Here is a 23,620-nt window from a genome sequence, read left to right on the forward strand (position 1 = left end):
GTGGAAGGATGTGCCGCCCCTGGCCGTGACGCCCACTAGAGAGGGTCACCCCCCTGAGCCTGAATGTCAGCGACTGATTCCAGAACCTGAGTTGATTGCTACCCGCAGCGGTCGAGTTGTCAAAGCACCCACCAGATTGAAAGACTATGTTTGTGACTTAGGAGAACTGTACTGTTGTGACTGTTTTTACAGTACCGGCATTTTACCTGAGAGACTTTGTTACTTGTTCTTGAATTATTATTTTTTTGTTTGTTAACATTGTTTCGTCTTAAAAGGGGAGGAAATTGTTAGGTTTTCCCGGTTGGGCTCCCTGTTTGTCACGTGATTTGTTTTCTATATTTGGCCTCCCACGAGGTCCTCGCGTTCAGTTGAATAAAGAGTGTTCCGCCATCTTGGTTTAGTCTTTTATTTGTCCTCCGTATTTGCGAATACACAACACGAGGCACTTCCTGAGTAATGATTTTCGTTTTTGTTGTTTTTAGTTACAGGAAGAGAATTTAAAGGAGAGCTCACTCCAAAAAGCTTGTTCTTTTATCTTCACCTATTGCAAGTAAACATTCAGCTTTATCACTCACCGAAGTTCCAGCCGCCAAAGTGCCTGCTTTCCCGGCGGAATTCGTCTCGAAAGAAGCGACTTCGGAGGCCGCAATTTGGAAGTGTACTTGGCAGCCAGGCTGTGTTTATGTGACGTAATTCCGTCCGACTCGAAATTGGCGGGGAGGAGAAAAACCTGCAACTGACTTAGCATCCTTCACAAGGTCAGTAAAATTTTTTTTTTCAAACGATTATCCACTGTCGTATCTTGACTGCTTTCATTTTCGGAGTTTGGGACATGTTTGTCCCAAAATAATGCTTCAGAGGAGCCATAGTCCAAAGGGGTAATCAAAAGGCTTGCCTGAAGTCATTTAGACAAAATGTCTTGGACGGAATGACGTCACGAAAGCGCAAGCCTGGTTGTTGAGTACTGTTCAAAATGGCGGCAACGGTGTCGAATTTTGGGCTTCTTTGGAGGCGAATTCAATAAGGAAAACCTGCACTTAAGAGGCTGAAACTTCGGTGAGTGACTAAACTTAGTCTGAGGATTTTGTTAGCCTTGACAAAAAACATACGTTTTCCGGAGTGACTATCTCCTTTTACCATGGACATTGCCTCAGTCATAATATTTTTCTGGGTACAGCCCTATTGATTTTCTACTCCCTTGAGTCACCAGCCGAATAATAGCACCTGTTCTGTGTCGCCTCATGGCCAAGACACTTACCTAACAGCGCAGATTCTCGTTTTAAAGTCATAAAAAGAAACAGCAATATGACCAAATAAGCGGCTTTAAATTTTGACTTCTATTTACCACCCAATTCGATGTGCTTCGGATTTCTATCAATACAATACAGTTCTAAAATACAAAAAAAATTAGTAAACAGTTATCTACGCATTCACACAGTTTCTTCAACAAACTGTTCCGTGGATTGAAAGTCATACCATATTTTGGATATTTCCGAATTTACTTATTTTGGATATTTCCGAAATGTATGGTGTAAAATTTTATTCAGTTCCACAGCCATGTCTCATGGATTATCTGGAGTCCTAACAACATTTATTGAGTTGGTGAAGTCTTCCAATCGAGACTCGCTGTGACAACTGACAGTTAATTTATAATTCGATGCATTGTTTTCTTCCTTTTTATTGGCCGAGAACCAGCCACATGGCCTGCAAATAACTGCCTACAAATAATGGTCTGCTCATGCGTAGTACCATCTAAATGTGTTTTGCTGCAAATAATATTCTGCTCATGATCTTCGGTGATAAATGGCAGATTGCTCTCCTGAGCTGTCAGAGAGTGATTTCAATAAGAAAACAAATTTGGTGATCGAATGATAAAACAATTACTGAACTCCGCGGTTATCGTAAAATATCGGTATTTGTCAGTGTCTCTCAGGTCAATTATTTGCCCCAGCCTTCGGCTTCGGCAAATAAATGATCTGCTCTCCACTGACAAATCACGATATTTTGCTCAACCTCGTACAGTAATTGTTAATTATGTTTCATAGTTTTCAATGAAACTACACCGCGAAGTAGCTTAAACCTCTTATGAAATCGAGGACACCCAATAATTCCATGGTTTATTTTCACTTTTTTTTTAAACGTGTTCAGTTGATCAGCGTGATATTTCTTGCTCAGCCCTGTGGTGCAGTACTCCATTAATGGCCATTCAATTGCATCTGCCGTCGGATTATCCGCCTCCACTTAACATGCCCAGAAATAACGAATGAGATCGTCGTAATTATCTATGTTTAACTGTCTATTTCTCACAGCGGACGTTTGTGATATAAATGATACCGTGCAATCAGTCGACCTTATCGCCTGAGGAAGACTAGCAGTAAGCAGTCGAAACGTCGCGATGTACATCTCAAGTGACTACATCGTGAGACAAACGATAATACACTTTATTATTGCATCTATCACGATGAATAACAACAACCTTTTCCTCGACATTGCGTATTTCTCGGGCGTTAAGCAGTGGCGGATCTAGGGGATCCACTGTTAAGTTAGCAAGGTTGGCATTCATATCCTTAGTTATTATAACACAATTAAGCCAAATGAAAATTTATAGCATAATTGTCAATCATATATGTTATAACAGCTCCGTACATGATGAAAACGAACAAAAATATCAGTGGCTTCATTGTAAAGCCTGTTTCGTCAAAAGAGTGGAAACAAGATGTATCTTTATCATTATCCATTGCTCGAAAACAGGTAGAGTATATTTAGCATATATTTAAAAATTGTTAGATATCCTTCTCAAATGAATGTGATCAAGACACATGTGTCCAGATTCATCGATTTTATTTTTAACGTCGATTTTCATGAACGGAAACCGATAAAACAGAAAATTACTGGATTTTCCCATTTCCAAATTTAGTTCATGTTGGTCGGTGCTTTGTGTCAATCCTTCTCCTTATTTGGTTTTCTAAGAAATTTTCAAATTTAATTGATATAGTGCGTCCTGATTATTTAGTGAATCCAGGGATGATTTGTAACCTTTCAGTTAATTTTTTTACTTTTATTACCTTGTAATTAAGATGAAATGGAAATTAAGATGATAGGCTTGAATTATTGAAAATGCAGACACGCAGCAATGCAAACGGTGCAAAGGTTGAATTTGTCCTACTTGTCAGTCACGCTGGATAAAATAGAGAGAGATTCAACAACTACCAACCCCTTAGTGGTGGCTTTTGATATGAGCAGATTTATTGGTATAAAATAATTGATAACAGTGAAAATTAAATTTCTCAGTAGCTAATCACGACGTTGCCAAGGAATATATTTATATGCAGTATAAATACCTTGATTTTTTTTACTATATGTTTTAAATAACCACTATTTACTGAAGCTCTTATTGTACTGAAATTCAATTATTTCAAGGAATGCTTTACTTCTTTATCACAAAGGAGTGCACACAATGAAAATAACGAGTTAAAAATGTTAAAAATATACAACCGGTAAAGAAGCAGCATAATAGAATATTGTCTTAATTTGAAACTGGATTGTTTATTTTTTTTTGCCATCTGGAAACTTTGTAGAGTAGCACTGGTTCCAAGAGTATGCTGTAATGTTTTATGACGAGATACGCATGCCGTATAATCCCTCCCCGACCCATCTTGAAAATAGGCGCCCTTACAAATCAGCTCATCAAGTCTTATATCAAGGGAAGCAAACGTCATCCTCAGTGACAAGTTCTCGGTATATATTTAGTTTTACCTCTCAAAACAATAAAATGTTTCCAGGGGAAACGCCAGAGAAAGTACAAACAGTGCTCGCACACCCGAGATGTGTGGGTTTAGTTTCCAGTTGTCTAAACAGCCTGAGCTCAAACTTTCCTGTTGAGTTCCTTCCCAATACACAATGATTTCCATTCGTTAACCGAGTTCTGTTCCACAAGATCAGACTAACATTTATACGTTTGCTTTTATCGAGCTAGGTATTCTTCAAGTATTGAAGCAGAATTAAGTTAAAGCCTGGTGTGTAAAATAGACCAAAGCCCATGTTAATTGAGTCAAATCAATTTCATTTTGTTCGGAAATTCGCGCGATGAAAATTTTTGTCGCATTTTACTTGAAAACCCAGAATTAGAAGCCGATCAGTAGTTGGTAATTGATTGCGCTTAGCTGTAGTCTTTCAAATGGACGTTAGCCATGATACTGAAGACATAATCATCTAAACGGGAAGCAGCAGGCCCAGGGAACCAGATGAGGTTTCGTTTGTCATGTATATGAAAATTTTAGCTTGCTTCCTCTTTCTTCGCGTCGCACTCGCGAATCCCTGCGGTAATGTCCTTGATATAAAAAATTCACTGTGTACACTTCGGAAAAATACCTAAAAATCATAAGTAAACACTGAAAACCCTTTCGGTCTTGGCAAAGATCCATTTTAAAATTACAACTACACATTTTGCGAAAAACTCGCAACAAGAATCTTTGATAGCCGGGTGCTTATAATGTTCATTGAACGTGAAATCAATTGTAAAGCCACAGCGATCGAGAAAAGCATAAGCTTGATCATGAGATATTCTGAGCAGCAACCAGAAAGCCAACAACCTTACGTGTGAAATAAATACAAAACGCTTCCTGAGGTAAGGTTTGAGGTGTTAATTATTCTGATGCATGAAGAAAACACCTGCCAGCCACGCATTCAACATATGAAAATAATGCGCCAAGATCGCCTACTTTCCAGAATGTTTCTATTCATAATTACAGCGACTGGCGTCAAACATTTTACCTTCGTCTTCCAGAATGAATATTGATTGAGGAAATTGCGGTGCGAAACATTGCTGTCCTACCCCAAGGAAGCCAACAAAAAGTAGGTGGGTGAGACATCTCTGCATCTTAATTCCTTGATCTGTCTTCACGAGGTAAATTTAAGAAATTTGAATAGTAGTTATTAAACGTCAGTAAAATTTGCTTTCATATAATTTTTTGGTATAATTAACAGAAAATTCTACTTCGAAAGAAATGATATTACTACGACTGCATAAAGATATGAAAATAAAAAAAAAACAGGCAAAAATTAAAAAGTGAAAATTTGCAAGGCATATCCGGTGGCGAAGATTGCATTGTCGTTTTTCGCCATGCCTTTTATTGGCAAACAAATCAAATCTTAAGTCGCAATATCCTTATTAAAGGAGCTTTTTCTGCCAGTGTAAAGATTGTTTTCCTCGTTTAACTGGAACATGAAACATGAAAAAACTGTTTTGAAGGGCTGAGTGAGACTGAAAATACCAGGACATCGATTCCAGTCTCTCTTCGTTTCCTTCCAGCAAAAATATAGCAACGTTTGTTTAAATATTTTTAAGCGTTTAACACTTTTCTTAGCGAGAAACGGTTAACCAAGCGTTAAATTGAAATCTTTCCCGTTAGATCTTATTGAGAGTAATATTCTCCATGGTTGTTAAATATACTCTTGATGCCAGATCCGTCTGTATTGAATTTGCAACCAAGTATACTCTTTTTGCATTTAGTCTTAACTGCGGGCTTCCTCATTTACGTAAACGTTTCATGTTATTGTGAATTGCTTATAAACGCATGTCTTCGTTCAGTAGCCTGGATGATCCTTTCAATTACTATTATTATGTTCGCTCCTCTGGTTTTTGCTAACCTGGATTCTAATAATTTTGCTGATATGCCCGACTTTTAAGACAGTTAAGAACGACAGTAAAATCCTCGGCGAGTGATTACATCTATCATCTTCTTTTGAAAACGAGAAAATCATTAAGAATGAAATGTTGTACTGATGGAAAACCATATTCTAAGAACTAACTTTAGGAGAATTGAACAGAATTCTGTAAGGAGAATCAACACTCCTGATTGATTCGAAACTTGATGGGCTGGAGTTATCGATGATAGCCGAAGACAAGAACTTGCTTACATTTGTTTTAGTTAATACCCTTAAAAGGTGCAGAGCCGGCAACACAAGTGAAGGGCAATTATACGTACTTATTGACTGAGGAAGGTCGGACCAGACAGGAAAATATTTGACTTGAAGTCAGGACGCACGTATCTCGCTGCACTCAGTCCGTACGTCCTGCCTTCGAGCAAAATATTTTCCCGTCCGGCCGAACTAGCTCCCTCAGTCAATAAGCCCTCTATCATATGACTGCTTTTATGAACTTCGCATTTGTGAGGCGCCTTAACTTTCTTTCTGTGCTTTCAGAGTAAGATGGTAGCTGTACTAAGTAGTTCGCTGTCAGAATGTTCACTTTCATCACTCGTTTTGAAGAAGACATTATTTTCCAGAAACAAGGCTGTTCTCTGTCTTTAATTAAGTCGCATCGATTTCGCAGGGTCGTACGCCTTTTTAGTAGGGCCTACGCGTTTTTCCGGTCCTATCACTTCGACACCTGCGGCCCTTATATTTATACGTAAAAGGGGGAAGTAGCGCACGGGTCCGTACAGGTCATGAATAGGAGAAGTCACGAAAAATGCCTAAAAATTCGCTATCCGTCCATCACTTTTCCGATGGTTGTCTTTAATTACATAAAAGTTGTTCTCTGACTCTAGCTATTGTGTGTGGCAAATTAAAATATATAGACTAAACAAATTGAATGTGGCGGAAAGATCAATAATTAATTTACGCTGTTTTTTTTTCCGTTTTCAATCAACGAATTTAAAATAATCTTAACGACCATGTTTCTAGAGTTGTCCACTTTGTTCTCGCACGCGATGATATGAGTGCTTGGTGCAAAGTAAATTAAAAAGATATGCCGAATAAAAAGTTTGTCAAAAGTCAAACGTTTGCCGAAAATTTTCATTTGTAAGGTTTTAAATTAAAGACGCTAAGAACAAAATTTAGTTTAGATCCATAATGATGGCGTTAAACTGGTTGTAGCTGATGAGCGCGGGAAGAACGCATTTTCTCATTTTTATTTCATTTAGAGTTTAGTACCCAGATCTTCAAAATTAGAAATTAGAGACAGAATTAGGTAAAGGCAACTCATTTCAATTGTTCAACGTAGCTGTTGCTATGTGCCTTTAAAAGTCAGTTTTGCGCTAAAACGGCGAATATTTTGAGGATAAACAAGTTGGCTGAATGTACATAGCCGTCTGTCGAGAACTGGTTAAAGAAACAGTTTGCGTGAGGTTTAACTGACTGGTTTTTTTTGGAGAAAAGCAGAAACCATATGTGACTTTCCCCCGCTTTTCGGCTTTTCCGTGAATTTCAATAAAAGAATTCAACTCCGACAGGGGCCTGATATTGGTTTTGTTTTGTGGTTTTTTTTTTAAATTATCAAGTTAGCTAGCAAGTTAGCTATCTTGTGATTTTTGTTTTTTTTTATTTAAACAATTTGAACATAAAACTTCCACTGACAGCTATCAGTTCTTAGGCCTCGGAAAGAATCACTCTGTTGTAGAAACACCTTTCTCCTGAAACTTGTCTAAATAACTAATTAACAGTAACAGTGAGAAAACATTGCCAGTCACGCCATGACACACGATAGCGAGCATGGTGGCCGGAATCTTTGACGCGTAATACTGCCCTGTTTGCGAGAATAGACTACATTAAACTAAAGATAGTCACCCAAAACAAATATACTATCTTATTGAACTCTTCAGTCTCGGAAGATCACTTAAGAACTCGCGATTTCACCGTCAGTGTCAAATCTTGCCGATTTTGACGAAATTTTCTTACCAAAATGATCTTATAAGGATTTCTTCATTAAAAACATAAAATTGTGACACCGCCACCCCCTCTCATATATGATATAGTTCACCACATCTGGAGACATTGAACTATTTTCTACGATAATTTTGCGTTCTTTGTTATTCATGGGTATACTCAATGACTTTCTTGCCCTTTTTCGCTTTCTCCTTTCAAACCGTCGTTTGTTTAAGCCTGGTTGGTGATGATGATGCAAACAGGATAATGTTTCGTGATAAAAGTGTTTCGAAAACAATAGAAATTTCTTCTTGGTTGCCGGTGACCTTATTAAGACTGTCGCAGCAGTGACAACAAGAAAAATTTCGGAATAATTCATGTCAACTTAAACTTCAGGAGAATGATTGACAGTCAGCTGCATGTGACTATTTTTAATACAGGAACTTCTGGAACTGAAAACCGATTTCAAAGGATAGTGTCAGGACGAGTTGGAGCAGAGTTCTAAAGCCAACCCGTTTGATCTCAGGATATATTTCTTACGCAGTTTTAGAATTCTTCTTATTGGGATTTCCTTGCCTCGAGATCAAAACCAACGAACATGGATCAAGCAAACTTCACTTTAAATTCAACCACAGCACCAACAACGAAGGACCTCGGTAAGGGAGACTTCGCGGAAGGAATAGGTTCAGATGACGCTACGTGGATTTTGACCAGCGCTTTCATCATTTTCACAATGCAGTCCGGTTTCGGACTTCTCGAATCCGGAATGGTCTCCAGGAAAAATGAAGCGAACATCATGGTGAAGAACGCGGTGGATGTGATATACGGTGGACTGTCTTATTGGCTTTTCGGATTCGCATTTAGCTACGGAATCAGCGAACGTAAAAACCCGGTTATCGGTCTTGGAAAGTTCTTGACGGACGCAGACGAACGAGAAATGGGGCAGATCTTTTCAAAGTACTTTTTTCAGCTCTCCTTTTCTACGACAGCGACAACCATTGTCTCTGGTGCTATGGCGGAAAGGACGAGCTTAAAAGCGTACACACTTTACTCATTCTTAAACACTCTGACATACTGTGTTCCAGCTCACTGGATTTGGGATGAACACGGTTGGCTTCGGAAAATGGGCGCTGTCGACATTGCCGGATGCGGTGCTGTGCATTTAGTTGGCGGAGTGAGTGGCTTGGTGGCGACTTTGATGTTAAAGCCCCGAACTGGCAGATTCGATGCAAATTCTCCGGCCAAGCAAATGGCTTCTCCTACAAATGTTCTCTTGGGGACCTTCATGTTATGGTGGGGCTGGCTGGGTTTTAACTGTGGCAGCACGTTTGGAATAAGCGGCATGAAGTGGAAACTTGCCTCCAGGTAAGAATGTTCTATAGTACAAGGTTATAAATAATTCAGGTTTAAACGGCCAAGATATTGAATTATGGGTTTAGTTTGATCTGTGCAACGGGTGGCCTTGGGATTAGAAGTTGGAGAAAGAGGATTGTTTTCTAAAACCAAATCTTTACTGAACTACTGAACTGCGATAGTGTTCACTGGTAGCTCAAACTACATCTTGGAATACGCATTTATTCTTTTTCTTCGCTTTTTTCGGCTTCTCTAGGCTAGATCCCAGAGGCCTTAAAAATGAGGTTAGGATTGATGGTTACTGACCGCAAACGACAAGCGAAAAATATTAAACTTTTGCCATCTGTAACGTTTTTACACTAAAGTGAACAAAGCAGTGTTTGCGGTTAATAGCGGATATTTTTCTACCTATCATGATTATATATTGATATAATTAAAGATAATAAAAAACATAACAATAAAATCAGAGACAATATTTTGCAGTTTGCCTTAAAACTCTCTAACATAACGTACATCATAGAATAGGTTTCTATATGCCCGGGCTTGCTTCGATCTTTAAGTCGTTTCCTTTATTGAACTATGACGTTTTCCCAAGCATATGTTCATGGAATTGCTAACCTTTCATGTTAGATCACAAATCAAACTAGAAGAAGGAGTGCGTGAAAGATTAATTATTAGTTCGATTCCTGCTCGTTCTTTCAAGTGGCGACTTTTTGTTTGCTCATAGTCGTATGCAATTTACCACACAGGGCAGCAGTTGTAACTATCAACGGCTCTATAGGTGGAGGGATACTGGGGATGACATACAGGTAGGAATACTAATCTGACTTTTCTGTCAGCTGGGACTAATTTTTAAATATTGACTTTGCCACAAAAACTACATTACTGCTCGAAAATGCTTTTTCTGATATGAAAATGCGCTTCAATTTTACAAACATGTTTAGGCGCGCCTGACATGTGTCATGCCATCACGGGGGAGGCTCTGCCCAAAAGGATTTACCTTTTTCTAGGTAGAGGTATACGAAGTTTCTTTCAGCTCGAATTGCCTATCAAAATATCCAGAACAGATTCCTTCAACGGCTAATTCATCCCAACGTTTCAAGAGATCACTCAATCCAAGGGTCTGTACGTTAGGTGTGTGAAAGAGTAGCCATTTTCTATGGAAAGTGTACATAGAAGGGTTGCTTTTCCTGTCAAAAATGGTGTATACAAAGGAAAGGGTTTAGACCTCAGTGCGGAGGCTCCCCGTGTAAAGCTCCGCTGAATAGCTATCCTTCCCCCTCCGGGACGTATGATGAACTCGGTAAAAACATGAGATCCAGACCTTATCGATAAGGCAACCTCGCTTTACATCATCCTCGGGGACCCAGCGGTAGTTCTTTGGAGCGGGAAGAGTTAAACCCGGCAAAAATAAAAGCGGCGAAATTTTTCCCGCTTCAATTTTTGTCTGGTTTACTTCCCCATTCATCTAAGGATGGCTTGACATCTTTACATGAAATTATTCCATTTGCTGTTACTTTCAGCTACATTTGTTTAAAGAACAAGTTAAACATTCCAATTTTTGTGACTGGGATTCTGGCTGGGCTCGTCAGCATAACAGGTAAATTAATTTGCGTTGAGTGATGCCACTTTTGCAGCTAACATTTAGTCCGAGTTGTTCGGACGATCTAGGTTACCTATTTGAGGGTGTCTTTAATTTCCGAAAATCTTTCGTACTCGCGTCGTTTTTAACAAAACCATAGAAAATTATACACTACCGGATCTTCAAAAGAAATGATTATTTTAAAGGACACGCGAGCCTTCAAATGCAAAACTGAAAGTGTTTGCTAAACTGAATTACCTGTCTTCGTCCACGCACGTACGACCAAACAAACTGAACCATGTCAATCAATGACGGACTACAAAAATGTCTGTGGCTTTTTTGATTTTCTTATTGGTTGCTAAAAAAATTTATTTTGATCTAGACGTATAGGATATTTGCAGATCTTCGTCACATGACAAGGTCTATGACAGAAGGTTTTGACAAGCTTTGACAAAAAAGACTTACACACTTTGGCGCATTGAAAATCGAGGAACAGTTTTTAGCATTCATCAGCACTTTTACATTAGTTAATTACTACCATTCCTCCTCGGTCACAGCAGTGACATCAAGCAAATAATTGGTAAACAAGTTATGATCATCTTAAATTAAAAACGCCCTCCATTGTCGTGTTTAGCGCTTCTAGCTCAGAAGCGAGTTCGATGAGTCCTATTTTCATGAAAAACGAACGTTGTCAGTAAAGTAGAGTTTCGACTCGGAGCTCGTAGCCAACAGTTTGAGAATATTCTCATGCAATGCAATGGAATTGCACGCGTATCATGTTGCGTCTGGTAGTTTTGTTATTTTCTTCAGTCAGTGCTCATCAGTCATTCATCTTCTTTCATTTAATACGCAGCAATCTGTTCTCTTACTCGCCCATGGGAAGCTATCGTAATTGGTGCAATAGGCGCCCTCCTAGCCTGCCCTGGATGTGCCCTTCTCGAAAGGCTCCGTATCGATGATCCTGTGGGCTGTGTGCCCACACACGGTGTGGCAGGAATCTGGGGCCTATTGTCCGTCGCCTTCTTTGCTGAAAAAGATATCCTCGAAAATAGATTCTCTAACGAGTTTGGAATCTTCAAGGGCGGTCCTTGGAGATTCTTGGGTGTTCAGCTGCTCACGGTCGTCGCTGTTTCCACCTGGGCTGCGCTAACAACATTTCTTGAGCTGCTATTGGTTAATCGGCTGTTGGGACTGCGCATGAGTGTGGAGGACGAGTTAATGGGGGCTGACAAAGTGGAGCATGGAATCGACGAACACGATCCGAACTCAACTCAACGCAGTTATGGCGTCAACGCGAAAGAAAATGGACACGAAGGCGCATTGAAATCAGTAGAGGTAAATCTGATTGGTTTGGAAGCCGCTAAGATTGACTGCACTTCAAGGAATGTTATTCGCGCTCGAAGGAGACTTCTTCGACCAAAGTGGCGGAGGAAAGTTTCATTTAGGAGCCCTCAAAATGATAACTTGAGTAATGGCACATTTCCAATGAATAGCTCGTTTAGTAATGGCGGAGTAAATCTAGATAGTGGAGCCGAATGTGATACATGTAACGTACAGTTAGCAAATGGAAGTGTGGTAGCAACAGAAATTAAGCAGTAATCATCTGCAGTGAAGCTTGATCGTGCCTTAAACACCACACGAGTACATACGAGTAACATACGAGCACATACGATTACATACGAGTAACAGGAGTGCATACGAGTAACATACGAGTACATACGAGTAACATATGAGTGCATACGAGTAACATACGACTACATACGAGTAAGATACGAGTACATACGAGTAACATACGGGTACATACAGACATACGGAAATAAACAGGTTATATACGAATACATTGGTTACATACGAATACAGAGGACAAACATACGGTGGCAGGAGAGTATCATTTTTCTCTTTACATTTCATTTTTGAATGTGTGAGGGTCATGTCTGGCACACACACGTGAGCGCCTGCAAGTGCCACACACGCGCGCCTATTAGACGCATGCACATGTGCCACATACATACGTCCGTCGTAGGCGCGTCACACACGCACAAACAAACCTGAGCGCTGATGTGATATGATACGACGCTTCGCGTCAAATAAACGCAGATTACGATGATTGCACACAAGATTTAGCGCGCGCAAATGTCTCATAGAGTTATTTTCCTTGAATTAAAAGTATAGTAAAAGCCTCGGCGTGTGTGTGGCGTGCTGTTCAATGAATTGAACCCATCTCCCTTTCCTCAAGTAAGGGGTAAAACAGTCTAACTTTCTTTCAAATTTGCAAATTTTTGGTTATTTTCTTAACATAAGTACATTTAAAATCCATATATATATATATTAATCCAGATTAAATTTATTGGTTATGTACAATAACATACCCTTCCATAGTGTAGGTCAGAAAACGGTTATATTAAGCCTGGAAACAATAACATTACTTTGAAATGAATTTTCCACTTAACAAAATATTAATCAATGTATATTGAAAATTGAACAATAACCTATAAGTTAGTCAGACGGGTAACTGTAACCAGACATAATCCAGAACTGCAACAAACCATAGCGCTATGAAAACAAAAGATGATGAAAGGCCTACACGGACTTCCTTTGGGAATTGTGATAGCGATGAATTTTACTCGTATGTGCTCGTCTGTTACTCGTATGTACTCGTATGTTACTCGTATATAATCGTATGTTACTCGTATGTACTCGTATGTTACTCGTGTGCACTAGTATGTTACTCGTATACATGTACTCGTATGTTTTTCGTTTGTACTCGTATGCTACTCGTATGAATTCGTAAGCTACTCGTAGGTACTCGTAGGTACTCGTATGTACTCGTATGTTACTCGTATATACTCATGTGGTGTTTTAGTCACGATCGTGAAGCTTGGCAGAGGTGCATGTCAGGTCTTTACATACTTTAAAACTTTTTGCGAAATTACTGTGCAATTCTTCCTTAATTCGAGGATAATTCTAACAATAGGCGGTACTTGACAGCGTCGTACTGCGTCCAGGTCCCTAATGAATGGTACACTCATTTGCCTGTTTATGATCCCACTGGAGTCTTCCTTAATGCTTAACGGTAGAAAAATGTCCGTTGGTCGTTACGGGTCGACAGTTGAATAGTTATCCGTTTTCTGGTAGCCAGTGAAAGGCTGTCTAGTCGAGGATGGGACCAAGAGAACGCATGAAGAGAAAGGAAGGGGAACGCAAGAGAAAGCCTTTTATGGGCTATAAAATCCACTTACACATTTTTTTACAACATACAGTCGATAATTTCAACTTTTATTTGTCATTTGACGAAATAACAAGTTTTTAGCTATTTAACGATAATTTGCTTTTAAAAATTAGATGAAAACTCAGTTACGCGTTGATCGTTTAGTAACTTATTCGTTGACAGGTAGGATTTGAATTACTATTTTATAAGTCAAGCGTCTGTTAGCCTTTAGCGTCAGTAGGCAATATCTATTCACACTAAAGGGTATCTTAGGAAAATTCAAATTTAAGATTATATTAAATTTTTAAAATAAATTGAAAAAGACGTAACGAAGCCCACAGGACTGTACAACCAACTGTTGCGAATGTTTTACTGATCACACCTAAAAGCTGTTATTAAACAATCATATTAAAATAACAACTACTTTTCAAGCATGTTTCTATTGTGTTGAGTAGTCCTCGATGGAAAAGACTGGGATTCAGTTCCCAGAATTCCAGACTCGAGACGTGGCGCTGCATAAATCGCGCGGCCTTGATTGGTTGCCACTTGCGCGCGGAAATCCAAGATAAAGCATCAACGCTTTACTTATCTCTGCCCAGCGACATCATCAGATTGGATGATTTCAGCACTTCATTACTCAAATTCATGACGCATCTGTATTTTAAAATTGCAAATCAAAGAAAATCTCCTTTCTATACACCTATCGTAATTCTCTTTCCCCGCCCATTTAATTGAAAAGGTCATAAATCTTTACATCAATGGGACACAAAGCAATCTTTGTCTCCGGGGTTCCTTCCCCCCCACTTCACCTACGTTTTACTTTAAGCTACCCTACAGCTTTGCCATTTCATTAATTAAGCACTATTGTAATGATTTATGAAACTAGTTTTTTCTTCTTTCAAGATCGGTAACATGTTTGGTGTGAAAGACCCTATTCCTGGCGGTTTCGGTACACGTGTGGTTTATAAGTTTGCATGTACAGGCTGTAATGCTTGTTACGTCGGCAAAACGGTCCGGCATTTTTCCACGCGTGTGAGAGAGTATTTATCCAGTGATAAGGCCTCTCACATTTTTAAACATCTGCAGAATTCTGAGCATTGTCGCGCCTTATGTTCAGCAGATTGTTTCCATGTTTTGGATCACGCCTCCAGTAGTTTCCAACTTAAGACAAAAGAGGCTATTCATATTCAAAGAGAACAACCCTCTTTGAATCAACAATTACACCATGTAAATCTAAAACTATTCTCACACTTTCACGCTTTGCTTCATTTTTTTTGTCACTATTCATCACAATTAGTATTTTTGTACTTATTATAAATTCAACTTGCAACGCTTTGTACATTAATTAATCAACTGAAGATGACAGTAGGTTCTGTCGAAACTGGTCTTTGAAACTTAACAGTTTTGTCGTTTTCTTTAAATTATTGACTTGCCTGCTATTATCAAGACCCTTTGGAATTCTCTTTCTATTTTGGATCCTGTACAAAGCTGCCAGAGTCGTCTGCTCGTCAATGAGTTATATAAACAAGAAACAGATAAAAGAGATTCTGTACTGCCCCTACCCCCTCCGCCGCTGTCTGCTATAGGCCATCTTTGCAGAATTTATTTCGTAAGAGAAATAACTTTGTCTCCTTGTCTCACTGCACAAGTGAAAACCAGCACTCTTGTTAGTTTACGAGCTGTACTCTTGTTCTTCCAAACATTGTCTCTGCGTTTTTATTATATTAGTTTCACGAGAACAATGTGTATTATTGTGGCAAAAAATTCCCCTTTAGGCATATCTTAAATCTCTTCCATAACCAATTCTTGACCCTGCATGCCATTATTTGATAGCGTCCGACCGGAAGCCTCACTCAACATATCTTGGTTTACATCCAAAACAATCCCATGCTCCCACTTGTCCGCTCCATCGAGCTCCTTCTCACGTGACACGCGCAGACCAATAGACTTACCTATCGCGTAAAGTTCAACAAATGTGGTCAGCGATGTCCATAGGACAATGCTGACAGCAGTAAGGACTTGAACACCAAGGACTCTCCAGCTACCTCCCTTGAAAACGCCATAGTTTTTGGACATCAGAGGGTTTTTCTCGACAAATAGTCCCACCACTACCAACCCCCAGAGGCCAGCGATGCCATGAGTAGTAATACAATGAACTGGATCGTCAATACGCATGCGCTCGAGGAAGATTTCTCCAAAGCAACCGATGGCGCCACCAATGAAACCAATCAGCAGACTTTCCCATGGAGACACAAGAGGACAAATCGCTTAAACGAGACGAAGAGTAGTGATTAACATTTCTAGTTTCAGAATTTGTAACTTGCCTTTCTTTCGAATTAATAACGATGTTGATTTCTACTTTTTTACACACTGAAAAAGTTTGTCATTGTGGTTGGCTGAGAGCAGGCCAATTTATCGCTAATATTTTACTTGCACAACGGTTCAAATTAACTCGCGCGCTTTCGTAACTTTCCCAGTAATATAATAAATGAGCAGTCGTATGAAGGATCGACCAGGTAAGGATTTATGTCACTTGTGATATTTGAAAGTTATTTTAAATGCGTACTCGCTAACAGGTTCGTGCAATTTTGAGACTTTACTTTGAGATCCTTAATTGCGCTCGTATTCATACGATTACCTGTATAAATTGAAAAATATTACCCGGCTTGGAGACATTTTTCTCACACTGGTTTCATTTGTAATTATTGCTCGAAATCCCAAATTATCGTTCGAAATCCCGCTATAGGAAGTTCGTATTATGCATAGCTTGATCTCTCCAAGTAATTACCTGTTACAACAAGACTTAGACGTAAGAAAAATTATACAAGTACTAGGTTAGTTATAGTTTTGTGACCCTCACCGGTGATGCTGACAAGCCCGGAAATAATCCCAGTCACAAATACGTCAATCATTAGCTGGTTTTTATGTTTCAGATAACTAAGGAGATAAAATTAAAGCAAAGATGCATATAATGTCGAGTTAAACTTTTCCACCTCAAGCTAGGGATCTAGGGAGTACTTCCATATAGTAGTAATTTTTACCATGCTACACAGATTAGCTCAGATATAAATTTTACGTTGAGCGCCTGGTGTGTGATCAATCAAATGCTATCAAGCATTACTTACACGTAGTATAGTGTTTGTTTGCAAAAATTTGTTCAGTAAAATGTGAGAGTTTTCCTCCATTATGAAGGCAGAAGTTTTTGTTAGAAGAGATTCGGAAAAAGTTACTTTACTCACCTAAACACTGTTGCAAAGATTCCTCCGCCAATTGCCCCATTTAGTGTAACTACAGCGGCTCTGAAAGAAATAACAACCTGCTGTAATTGTTTTTTTGCTAATATCGGTTTTTCCTTGAAGAAAATAATGTTAAAGTTGCATCATTATCCCACACCCATGTAAAGCTTGATTTCAAGAAGTTCAAACTTTTCACTGACCTCGATGCTAATTTCCACTTTCCTCCCGTGATTCCAAACGTGCTGCCACAATTGAACCCAAGCCACCCCCACCACAACATAAACGTCCCTAGCATGACATTAGTTGGTGAGGCCATCGGGTTAGGCTTGGGACGGTTGTTCTCGTCAACCTTTCCCAAGCGCGGCTTTAGATAGAGCGTGGCTACCAAGCCACTGAAACCGCCGACCACATGTACCGGCCCACACCCTGCAACGTCGATAGCATCCATCTCGTAAAGCCAACCTTTTGGCTCCCAAATCCAATGCGCGGGAAAACAGTAGGTCAGCGTGTTTACAAACGAAAACAATATATACGCCTTGAGCTCAACGCGCTCCGCCATGGCCCCTGAAACAATCGTCGTTGCAGTCGTGGAAAACGACAGATGGAAGAAGTACTTAGCAAAGACGTCGCCCATTTCATCTCCCTCTGCATCTGTGAAAAATTTACCGAACCCATTGAAAGCTGTCGTTCCCTCGTCCCGGCCAAAACTGAAACCGAATCCAAACAACCAATAGGCGAAGCCACCGTAGATGACGTCTACGGCGTTTTTCACCATAATATTGCTTTCGTTTTTCTTGGATACCATTCCTGCCTCCAGTAAACCAAAACCAGACTGCATGGTAAAAATAATGAATGCTGACGTCAGAATCCAGGTGGCGTCATCAGACTGGATTGCGTCATACTGCAGATGTGTACCATCAGCGGATGTTGATGAGATATCAGAAAAATCTGTTGTGGCGTTCGATTGATTCATTTTTCCTGAAAATATAGTGAGAGAAGTAAAAAGTTATAATGGAGAAATGAAACTGCTGGTCTGGTGTGACAAAAATGAGCTGGATGGAGCATTTTATCGAACCATGCTTAATTATTTTTAATCTCGCGGGCGCTTAACTCCGGTTTCTAAAGCATGAAGCGGCTAGGAGTGTTGCTGGGATGCAATTCCGTTGCAGGTTCCTCCCCAGCGTCGTGTTAGGTTGCCCCACAGAAGATCAACCGGCATCCATTTACACTCCAGGGTGGAGGGAGGCACTATGAGAGAAACACAGCACAGCTACTCGCCCAGGGATTGAGACTGAACTATTTGATCTGGGTTCAGTTGTTCAAAGGGTGGGTGACACTATCCACCGGATAAATCGCTTTTAGTACTGTAGATAGGTGTAAAAAAACACACACACATCCACTAAATAGTGATTTATGCGTTGGATAGCGCTATCCATCTTTTGAACAACCGGGGCTTGCAGTCCAGCGCGTCAGCTAACCATTTGGCTAAAACGGTTCAGTTACGACTGTAATGACAGCTGTTCGCAGTAACATGTGACAAAGTCTCAGCAATGATCAGAACATACTTTCTCTTATCAAAATATCAATATAAACTCAAGTATATGGGTATTGACAGGAGACCATGGCATGGGCTCTTGGTACTGAGAATCAATGAACTGACAGCTATAGGGAAATTGTTTTACAAGAAATCAAAATTCAGAAGTAATGCTATAAAACAAGGCAGTACTAGAAAATAGATGAGGACAGACTCAATGAACAATATTTTGGCTATTGGAACTAATCTTCTGCAGGTTCCGGAAAAATGTATAAAATATAATGTAAAGAAAGTGGACCGGCCTAGTTCTCGTTCTAGTCCAGTCCACTTTCTTTAGACGAAGCCACATGACTGTTGAGCACTCTCGAGGGCAAACTGAACCACATATTCAGTAAAATATAATATATATAAGTTCTAGGCCTTTCCACAAATATCACGTAAAATCGCCTAAATATCTTTCTGGAAATTCTCAAAAATGTTTCTAAATATCACAAAAAAGGTCGAAATATCTCGGAAAACCCTCAATATCCCTTATTGTTTGGTTAAAAAATGAACCGATTTTGAATCCCTTCGGCAAAAAATTTCAATTTTTTTTGTAATACTAAAGGAGTAGAGCAAGCCGATTCAGGCGCCCTAATGTTACCAGTATTCGCCATTTTGTTAAATTGTGGCTTTAGTACTTGTAGTGATATAAAATTATTAGAAAACTTTTTTCAATTTCGAAATCGCTTAACTGGGTTGTTTCTGCCTCGAGAATATAGCAAGGAAAACACAGGGCTAAGCCAAAACTTCAAGCTATGAATATTTCTTAATATCCCTAAATTCGCTAAATATCTTAAACAGGAAACTTTTAAGTATCCCCCACAAAAAATATCCGGATATTTGTGGAAAGGCCCCCTCACGTCACGTGACCCTCTGCGTTTAAACGTATTACTTTATGCTACAATATAAGAAGGGGTTTTGGCAATTTTTACATCTATTTCTCACCTTTTGCTAAAGGGTAAGTAAATCAGTATTGTTTTGGTAAAACTACTTACAATTATCGTTTTCAACAACGTTCAATTGTTTTCCCTAGCACCTGCTTAACGTTTTTTCAACTTAAAATGCTGTCAAAATTGTCAGAATCTTAAAAGTAAATTTAAATAACAAGGAAAAATTAAATGTCATTTATTTGAAGTAAAAAAATTACTAGCGCTGAAATAGAATTATCTAAGTGAAAGTGCATTTGACAAAATTACAACTTCTTAACATTTGATCATAATTACTTAAATTTCCATGTTAATATTACTGTGTATATGTTCTCCTGCTGTAATTAAAGCTTTAGGATGATTCTTATTTTTCTTTGGATGATGCAGGTCGCAGATTTTATCAGTTGATGAATTTTTCAGCTTTTTCTGAGAGTAAATTTTTATCATTATTATTTTTTGGTCGACTTTGAATGCGAATTGCGAATAATTTTTTCTGTTCAGTAACTTCCAGTGTATTTGGTTGCCTGCATGTTTATGTTCCGCCAAAAATAAAAACTTTCGACCTATTTCGGTGCCAGAAATTTTAAAAGGGGACGAGAATTTGATACTGACAGCATTTTTGACTCAAGGGAAATAAATACCGAGTTCTAATTGCACTTTCAGTTCCCATAAAACCGAAAAGCTCTTTACTTAAAGCGTTCCATTTGGAGTAAATTGCTTTCATGGAGTACCACTCAGATAAAAATCCCATTTACTGAGCTGCTGCTGAATCACCTTCCATTTGGAATTTTGTTTCACAAAAGTGAAATTTTTATTAAAAGCAAAATGCATTAACGGACTATAAGAAGGTATAGTGCTTATATGTATACCTACCGTTGGTTGAAACCGGCTTCAGTTCGTTGTAGACTCGATCGAAATGACCACAGAACCAGAGGGTTCGTTCTCCGTCCGTAACAAAACGGACTCGAAACTACTGCATCAATTTTTAATGCCGTAAAATTAAAGCTGTCCAAATTGAGAGGAGTGATAATCGGTGATAAAAAAAAAAAGCCGATTCCTTTACTCGGGTGGTAGGTAGAGAGATACTAGAAACTAATGTATAATGATGATATTCGTTGGTAATTCCAAGTAATTAAATACTAAATATTCTTTACTTGACAGTTACGAAGCTTCACAAATTTTTCGTTGTTGGTTTTTTAACTTCTCGTTAAAACACAGAGATAGCAGTTGCTCCAAGGTTAAACTTGCAGTCACTGTTGGTTTGTTAAGGGAGCCATCATAGAAAACGGTGAGAAAACATGTGATGGAAAAGACACGAAATTGTTTTGTCGGTCTTATGGAACAATATAAGCAGCATAACTAAACATGTTAGTGTAGGTGAAAGAAGATCTGAGAAATGAGTGCAGATAGTTAAACGTACTTCACGATGACGAGTTTAAAAACGAATAAATGTACACCGGCTCCACAGTCTTTTTTATGTCGAGCTCACCAGATCACCAGAATTAAATCAGTTTCAAAATAACGATTAGAACAAGAAAAATGAACCGTTCCTCTTTCCTTCTGCTTATGCTCGTGCATGTACTTCATGTCCATTGAAAACGAAGCTTTTGTGCTAACTGAGCTATTGTTGGTCGAATGCCACATAATCCTTTCGGATTATGCCCATCTCAGGTGTGATGAAATTTTCCTTTGTTTATTGTGGGATCGTTTTAAATTAATTGCTCAGTTTCTTTGCTTACGTGGATTAGGAAATAACTGTTTGCTTCTTCGGCCGAAATCTGCATATATTGACAGCCTGCGTCAACATTTCTAATGCAAACAAAACTGGTGGTTGAGTTGCACACCAGAACAAGACCACGCAGATGGCAAAATCATTTCTATTCAGGCTTGTTTGTAAGTATTCTTTCCAGCACTTTAGTTGAAACCACGGCTAGAGACTACTTGTATTTTACATTTTTCGTTAAATGTAAAATGAAATTTGCATCAACAGAACATAAAGAGGCATTTCATAATCTGTATAAGCCAAAGAAGGCTACTCGCGTTCCTGACGACCCATCATATACCATCACAGCATCAATTTTTTCCTGGAAATTACCTTGCTTGGTAACAGTGTTGTATTTAATTACAAAAATGTTACTCTATTTTATATTTTGGTTACGCGATGCCATAGTTACAAAATGGCGTTTTATCTCCCGCTCGCTCTGTCGATCCTTCACACGGAGAGCCGTGTAAGAACATATATCATTACAGTTCTAAAAATGTGTTTAGTGATGATGAAAAGCCAAAGCTTGAAAAGAGCTAAAAAAAGATCGTCTACAATAAAACTTTAACGGAACAATTTTGGACCAGGTTGTAAAGAACTTTTGCGTTATGTACATGTTTTTGTCTTCTAAGCCTTTCTAATCAAATAAGCAATAGACCGGCCAAATTGAATGATTTACAAATCATGTTTTAAACGCTAGTGCTAGTACTAGCAAATTGTTTCTACAGTGCTATACGCTGACTGTGCTTTGGTTGAGTCTTAGTATCACTTAGTACCAGACTGGAAATATCCTTTATTCTGCTTGTTGCTTTCAGTCTGAGACGTCGGCTTGTGGTCCTCTTGTTCTCGCTTTTTTTTACTCAGGTGCACTGAAGAGTTGTGGGGGGAGGGGGATGGAGGGGAGATTATGTTTTGACGATAAACGGTTGATCAGTCCTAGTATAGTATTTTGTCGTTTACTGACTGAGTGTTAACTTTACTAATTAAAATGGTTTTACCAAAACGTTGACAACAACGCTACCTTCTTGTTTTCAAGGAGTCGTCAAGCGCGATAGCTCTTAGGTTAATAGGAAAAAAACTGCATGCAATGAAAAAGCACAGAATGCTTTAGAGGACAGGAACTTTACCATGAAAACCAGACTGCCTCTGAGTGAAGGTACTCTAGCACTGGAACTGCGACTAGAATGCACTGACGTCAACGCGCAAGGTCTTTCAAATTAATGTAGAAGGTATTTCTGTGCAAAAGCCTCCATTGTAAATTGGTCTCAGTTAAAACAGTGACAACATGAATGTTACCTAAAAAAATCGTCCTTATTTTGTTCTCGCAGATGTCCTTAACCTGCTCTGGTTCTTTGTTCAAAGTGGTGAGTCATTGTCACTTTAGCATGCATGGTTCTGTCAGCGCGATATATCTTTAAGAAATTAAACTGAAGATAGCGTTTTATTTCACAAGTGCAAATTCGTACGTAATGTATTTTCCAAATATTTACTCTTTGTCATGCAGGCATGTGAAGAAACTTACAACGATTTACCAATTTTTATGTTGTTTTTTTTTTCAACGAACCACTTGGCGTTATTCAATTTCACTGTGCTCACTAAGGGGATACTTCCAACATACTAGGAGATACGTCTCACTAATATTTATTTTCTCTCTCTCTTTTTTTCTTTTTTCAGAAACAAGATGTTCCAGGAACAAATCTGAGATTTGGAACAGCAATATTTACCTCACCAAATCATCAGACACAATTTACAGTCCAGATTATGATACTCAGGACACGTATCCTGCCAACATGAGCTGCACCTGGTTAATTTCTCTCCCAAAGAACAAAATCCAACTTTCCTTCTCCGCATTCGACCTTCAGGCTCCAGGCCCCTCATGCCAGCACGGTGATTTTGTTGAAGTTAGAGATGGAGAATATCCTGATAGTCCAGTTCTTGGAACGTTTTGTGGTAGTAACATACCTTCTGACACGTTTTCATCCGGGAGTTATATGTTGGTACAATTTCGTTCGGACGAGTCAATGGAAAAACGAGGCTTTGTAACGTCATACTGCTCATACGACACGTCAAATGGTAAGGTTTTTGAAAAAAACCAGAAGCAGCGACCCTGCGAAGCTGGCGACCTCAGACAAAACAATACTCTAGCTGTATACTAAACTAATTTGATGTTTGTTCTATATAATCCTGAATCCTGACTATGAAAAAAATATATTAGTTGTGTCAGGCGTTCGAGTGGTATGCCATGGAATATGCTACCAGTCACATGTATTTTGTCGGTATACACACTCGTGCCTTTTAGAGACTTTAGAAGATACAGTGGCCAACACAAT

The 23,620-nt window shown here is 39.0% G+C and overlaps 2 protein-coding genes across 2 annotated transcripts; one reads left to right on the forward strand and one right to left on the reverse strand.

Annotated features, from left to right (window-relative positions):
• Positions 1 to 4,406: 4,406 nt before the first annotated feature.
• LOC110057623 (putative ammonium transporter 3) lies at positions 4,407 to 14,221 on the forward strand. Its single transcript, XM_089273537.1, has 5 exons — positions 4,407 to 4,858; positions 8,088 to 9,012; positions 9,750 to 9,809; positions 10,524 to 10,600; positions 11,436 to 14,221. The coding sequence occupies exons 2-5, from the start codon at positions 8,246 to 8,248 to the stop codon at positions 12,179 to 12,181; spliced, it is 1,650 nt and encodes a 549-aa protein (XP_089129663.1). The 5' UTR covers positions 4,407 to 4,858; positions 8,088 to 8,245; the 3' UTR covers positions 12,182 to 14,221.
• Positions 14,222 to 15,572: 1,351 nt separating this feature from the next.
• On the reverse strand, positions 15,573 to 18,123 carry LOC110057602 (putative ammonium transporter 3). Its single transcript, XM_089274173.1, has 4 exons — positions 17,227 to 18,123; positions 17,030 to 17,089; positions 16,651 to 16,727; positions 15,573 to 16,057 (listed from the first exon to the last, which is right to left on the reverse strand). Exons 1-4 carry the CDS (start codon positions 17,997 to 17,999, stop codon positions 15,573 to 15,575), a joined length of 1,395 nt encoding a protein of 464 aa, XP_089130299.1. The 5' UTR covers positions 18,000 to 18,123.
• Between the last annotated feature and the right edge of the window lie 5,497 nt (positions 18,124 to 23,620).

This window comes from Orbicella faveolata, unplaced genomic scaffold, assembly GCF_042242905.1.
Source record: "Orbicella faveolata isolate gen_17 unplaced genomic scaffold, um_ofav_v1 contig_35, whole genome shotgun sequence".
Lineage (NCBI taxonomy): Eukaryota > Metazoa > Cnidaria > Anthozoa > Scleractinia > Merulinidae > Orbicella > Orbicella faveolata.

Excerpts from the sequence above, each read along its gene's own strand:
- LOC110057602 (XM_089274173.1), bottom strand. The coding sequence starts at position 17,999 with ATGAATCAATCGAACGCCACAACAGATTTTTCTGATATCTCATCAACA. Across the intron at positions 16,728-17,029 it reads ATCTTTGCAACAGTGTTTAG|TTATCTGAAACATAAAAACC; the intron begins GTGAGTAAAGTA and ends TTATCTCCTTAG. Across the intron at positions 16,058-16,650 it reads CGGGCTTGTCAGCATCACCG|CGATTTGTCCTCTTGTGTCT; the intron begins GTGAGGGTCACA and ends GTCTCGTTTAAG.
- LOC110057623 (XM_089273537.1), top strand. The coding sequence starts at position 8,246 with ATGGATCAAGCAAACTTCACTTTAAATTCAACCACAGCACCAACAACG. Across the intron at positions 9,013-9,749 it reads AAGTGGAAACTTGCCTCCAG|GGCAGCAGTTGTAACTATCA; the intron begins GTAAGAATGTTC and ends TTTACCACACAG. Across the intron at positions 9,810-10,523 it reads ATACTGGGGATGACATACAG|CTACATTTGTTTAAAGAACA; the intron begins GTAGGAATACTA and ends TGTTACTTTCAG.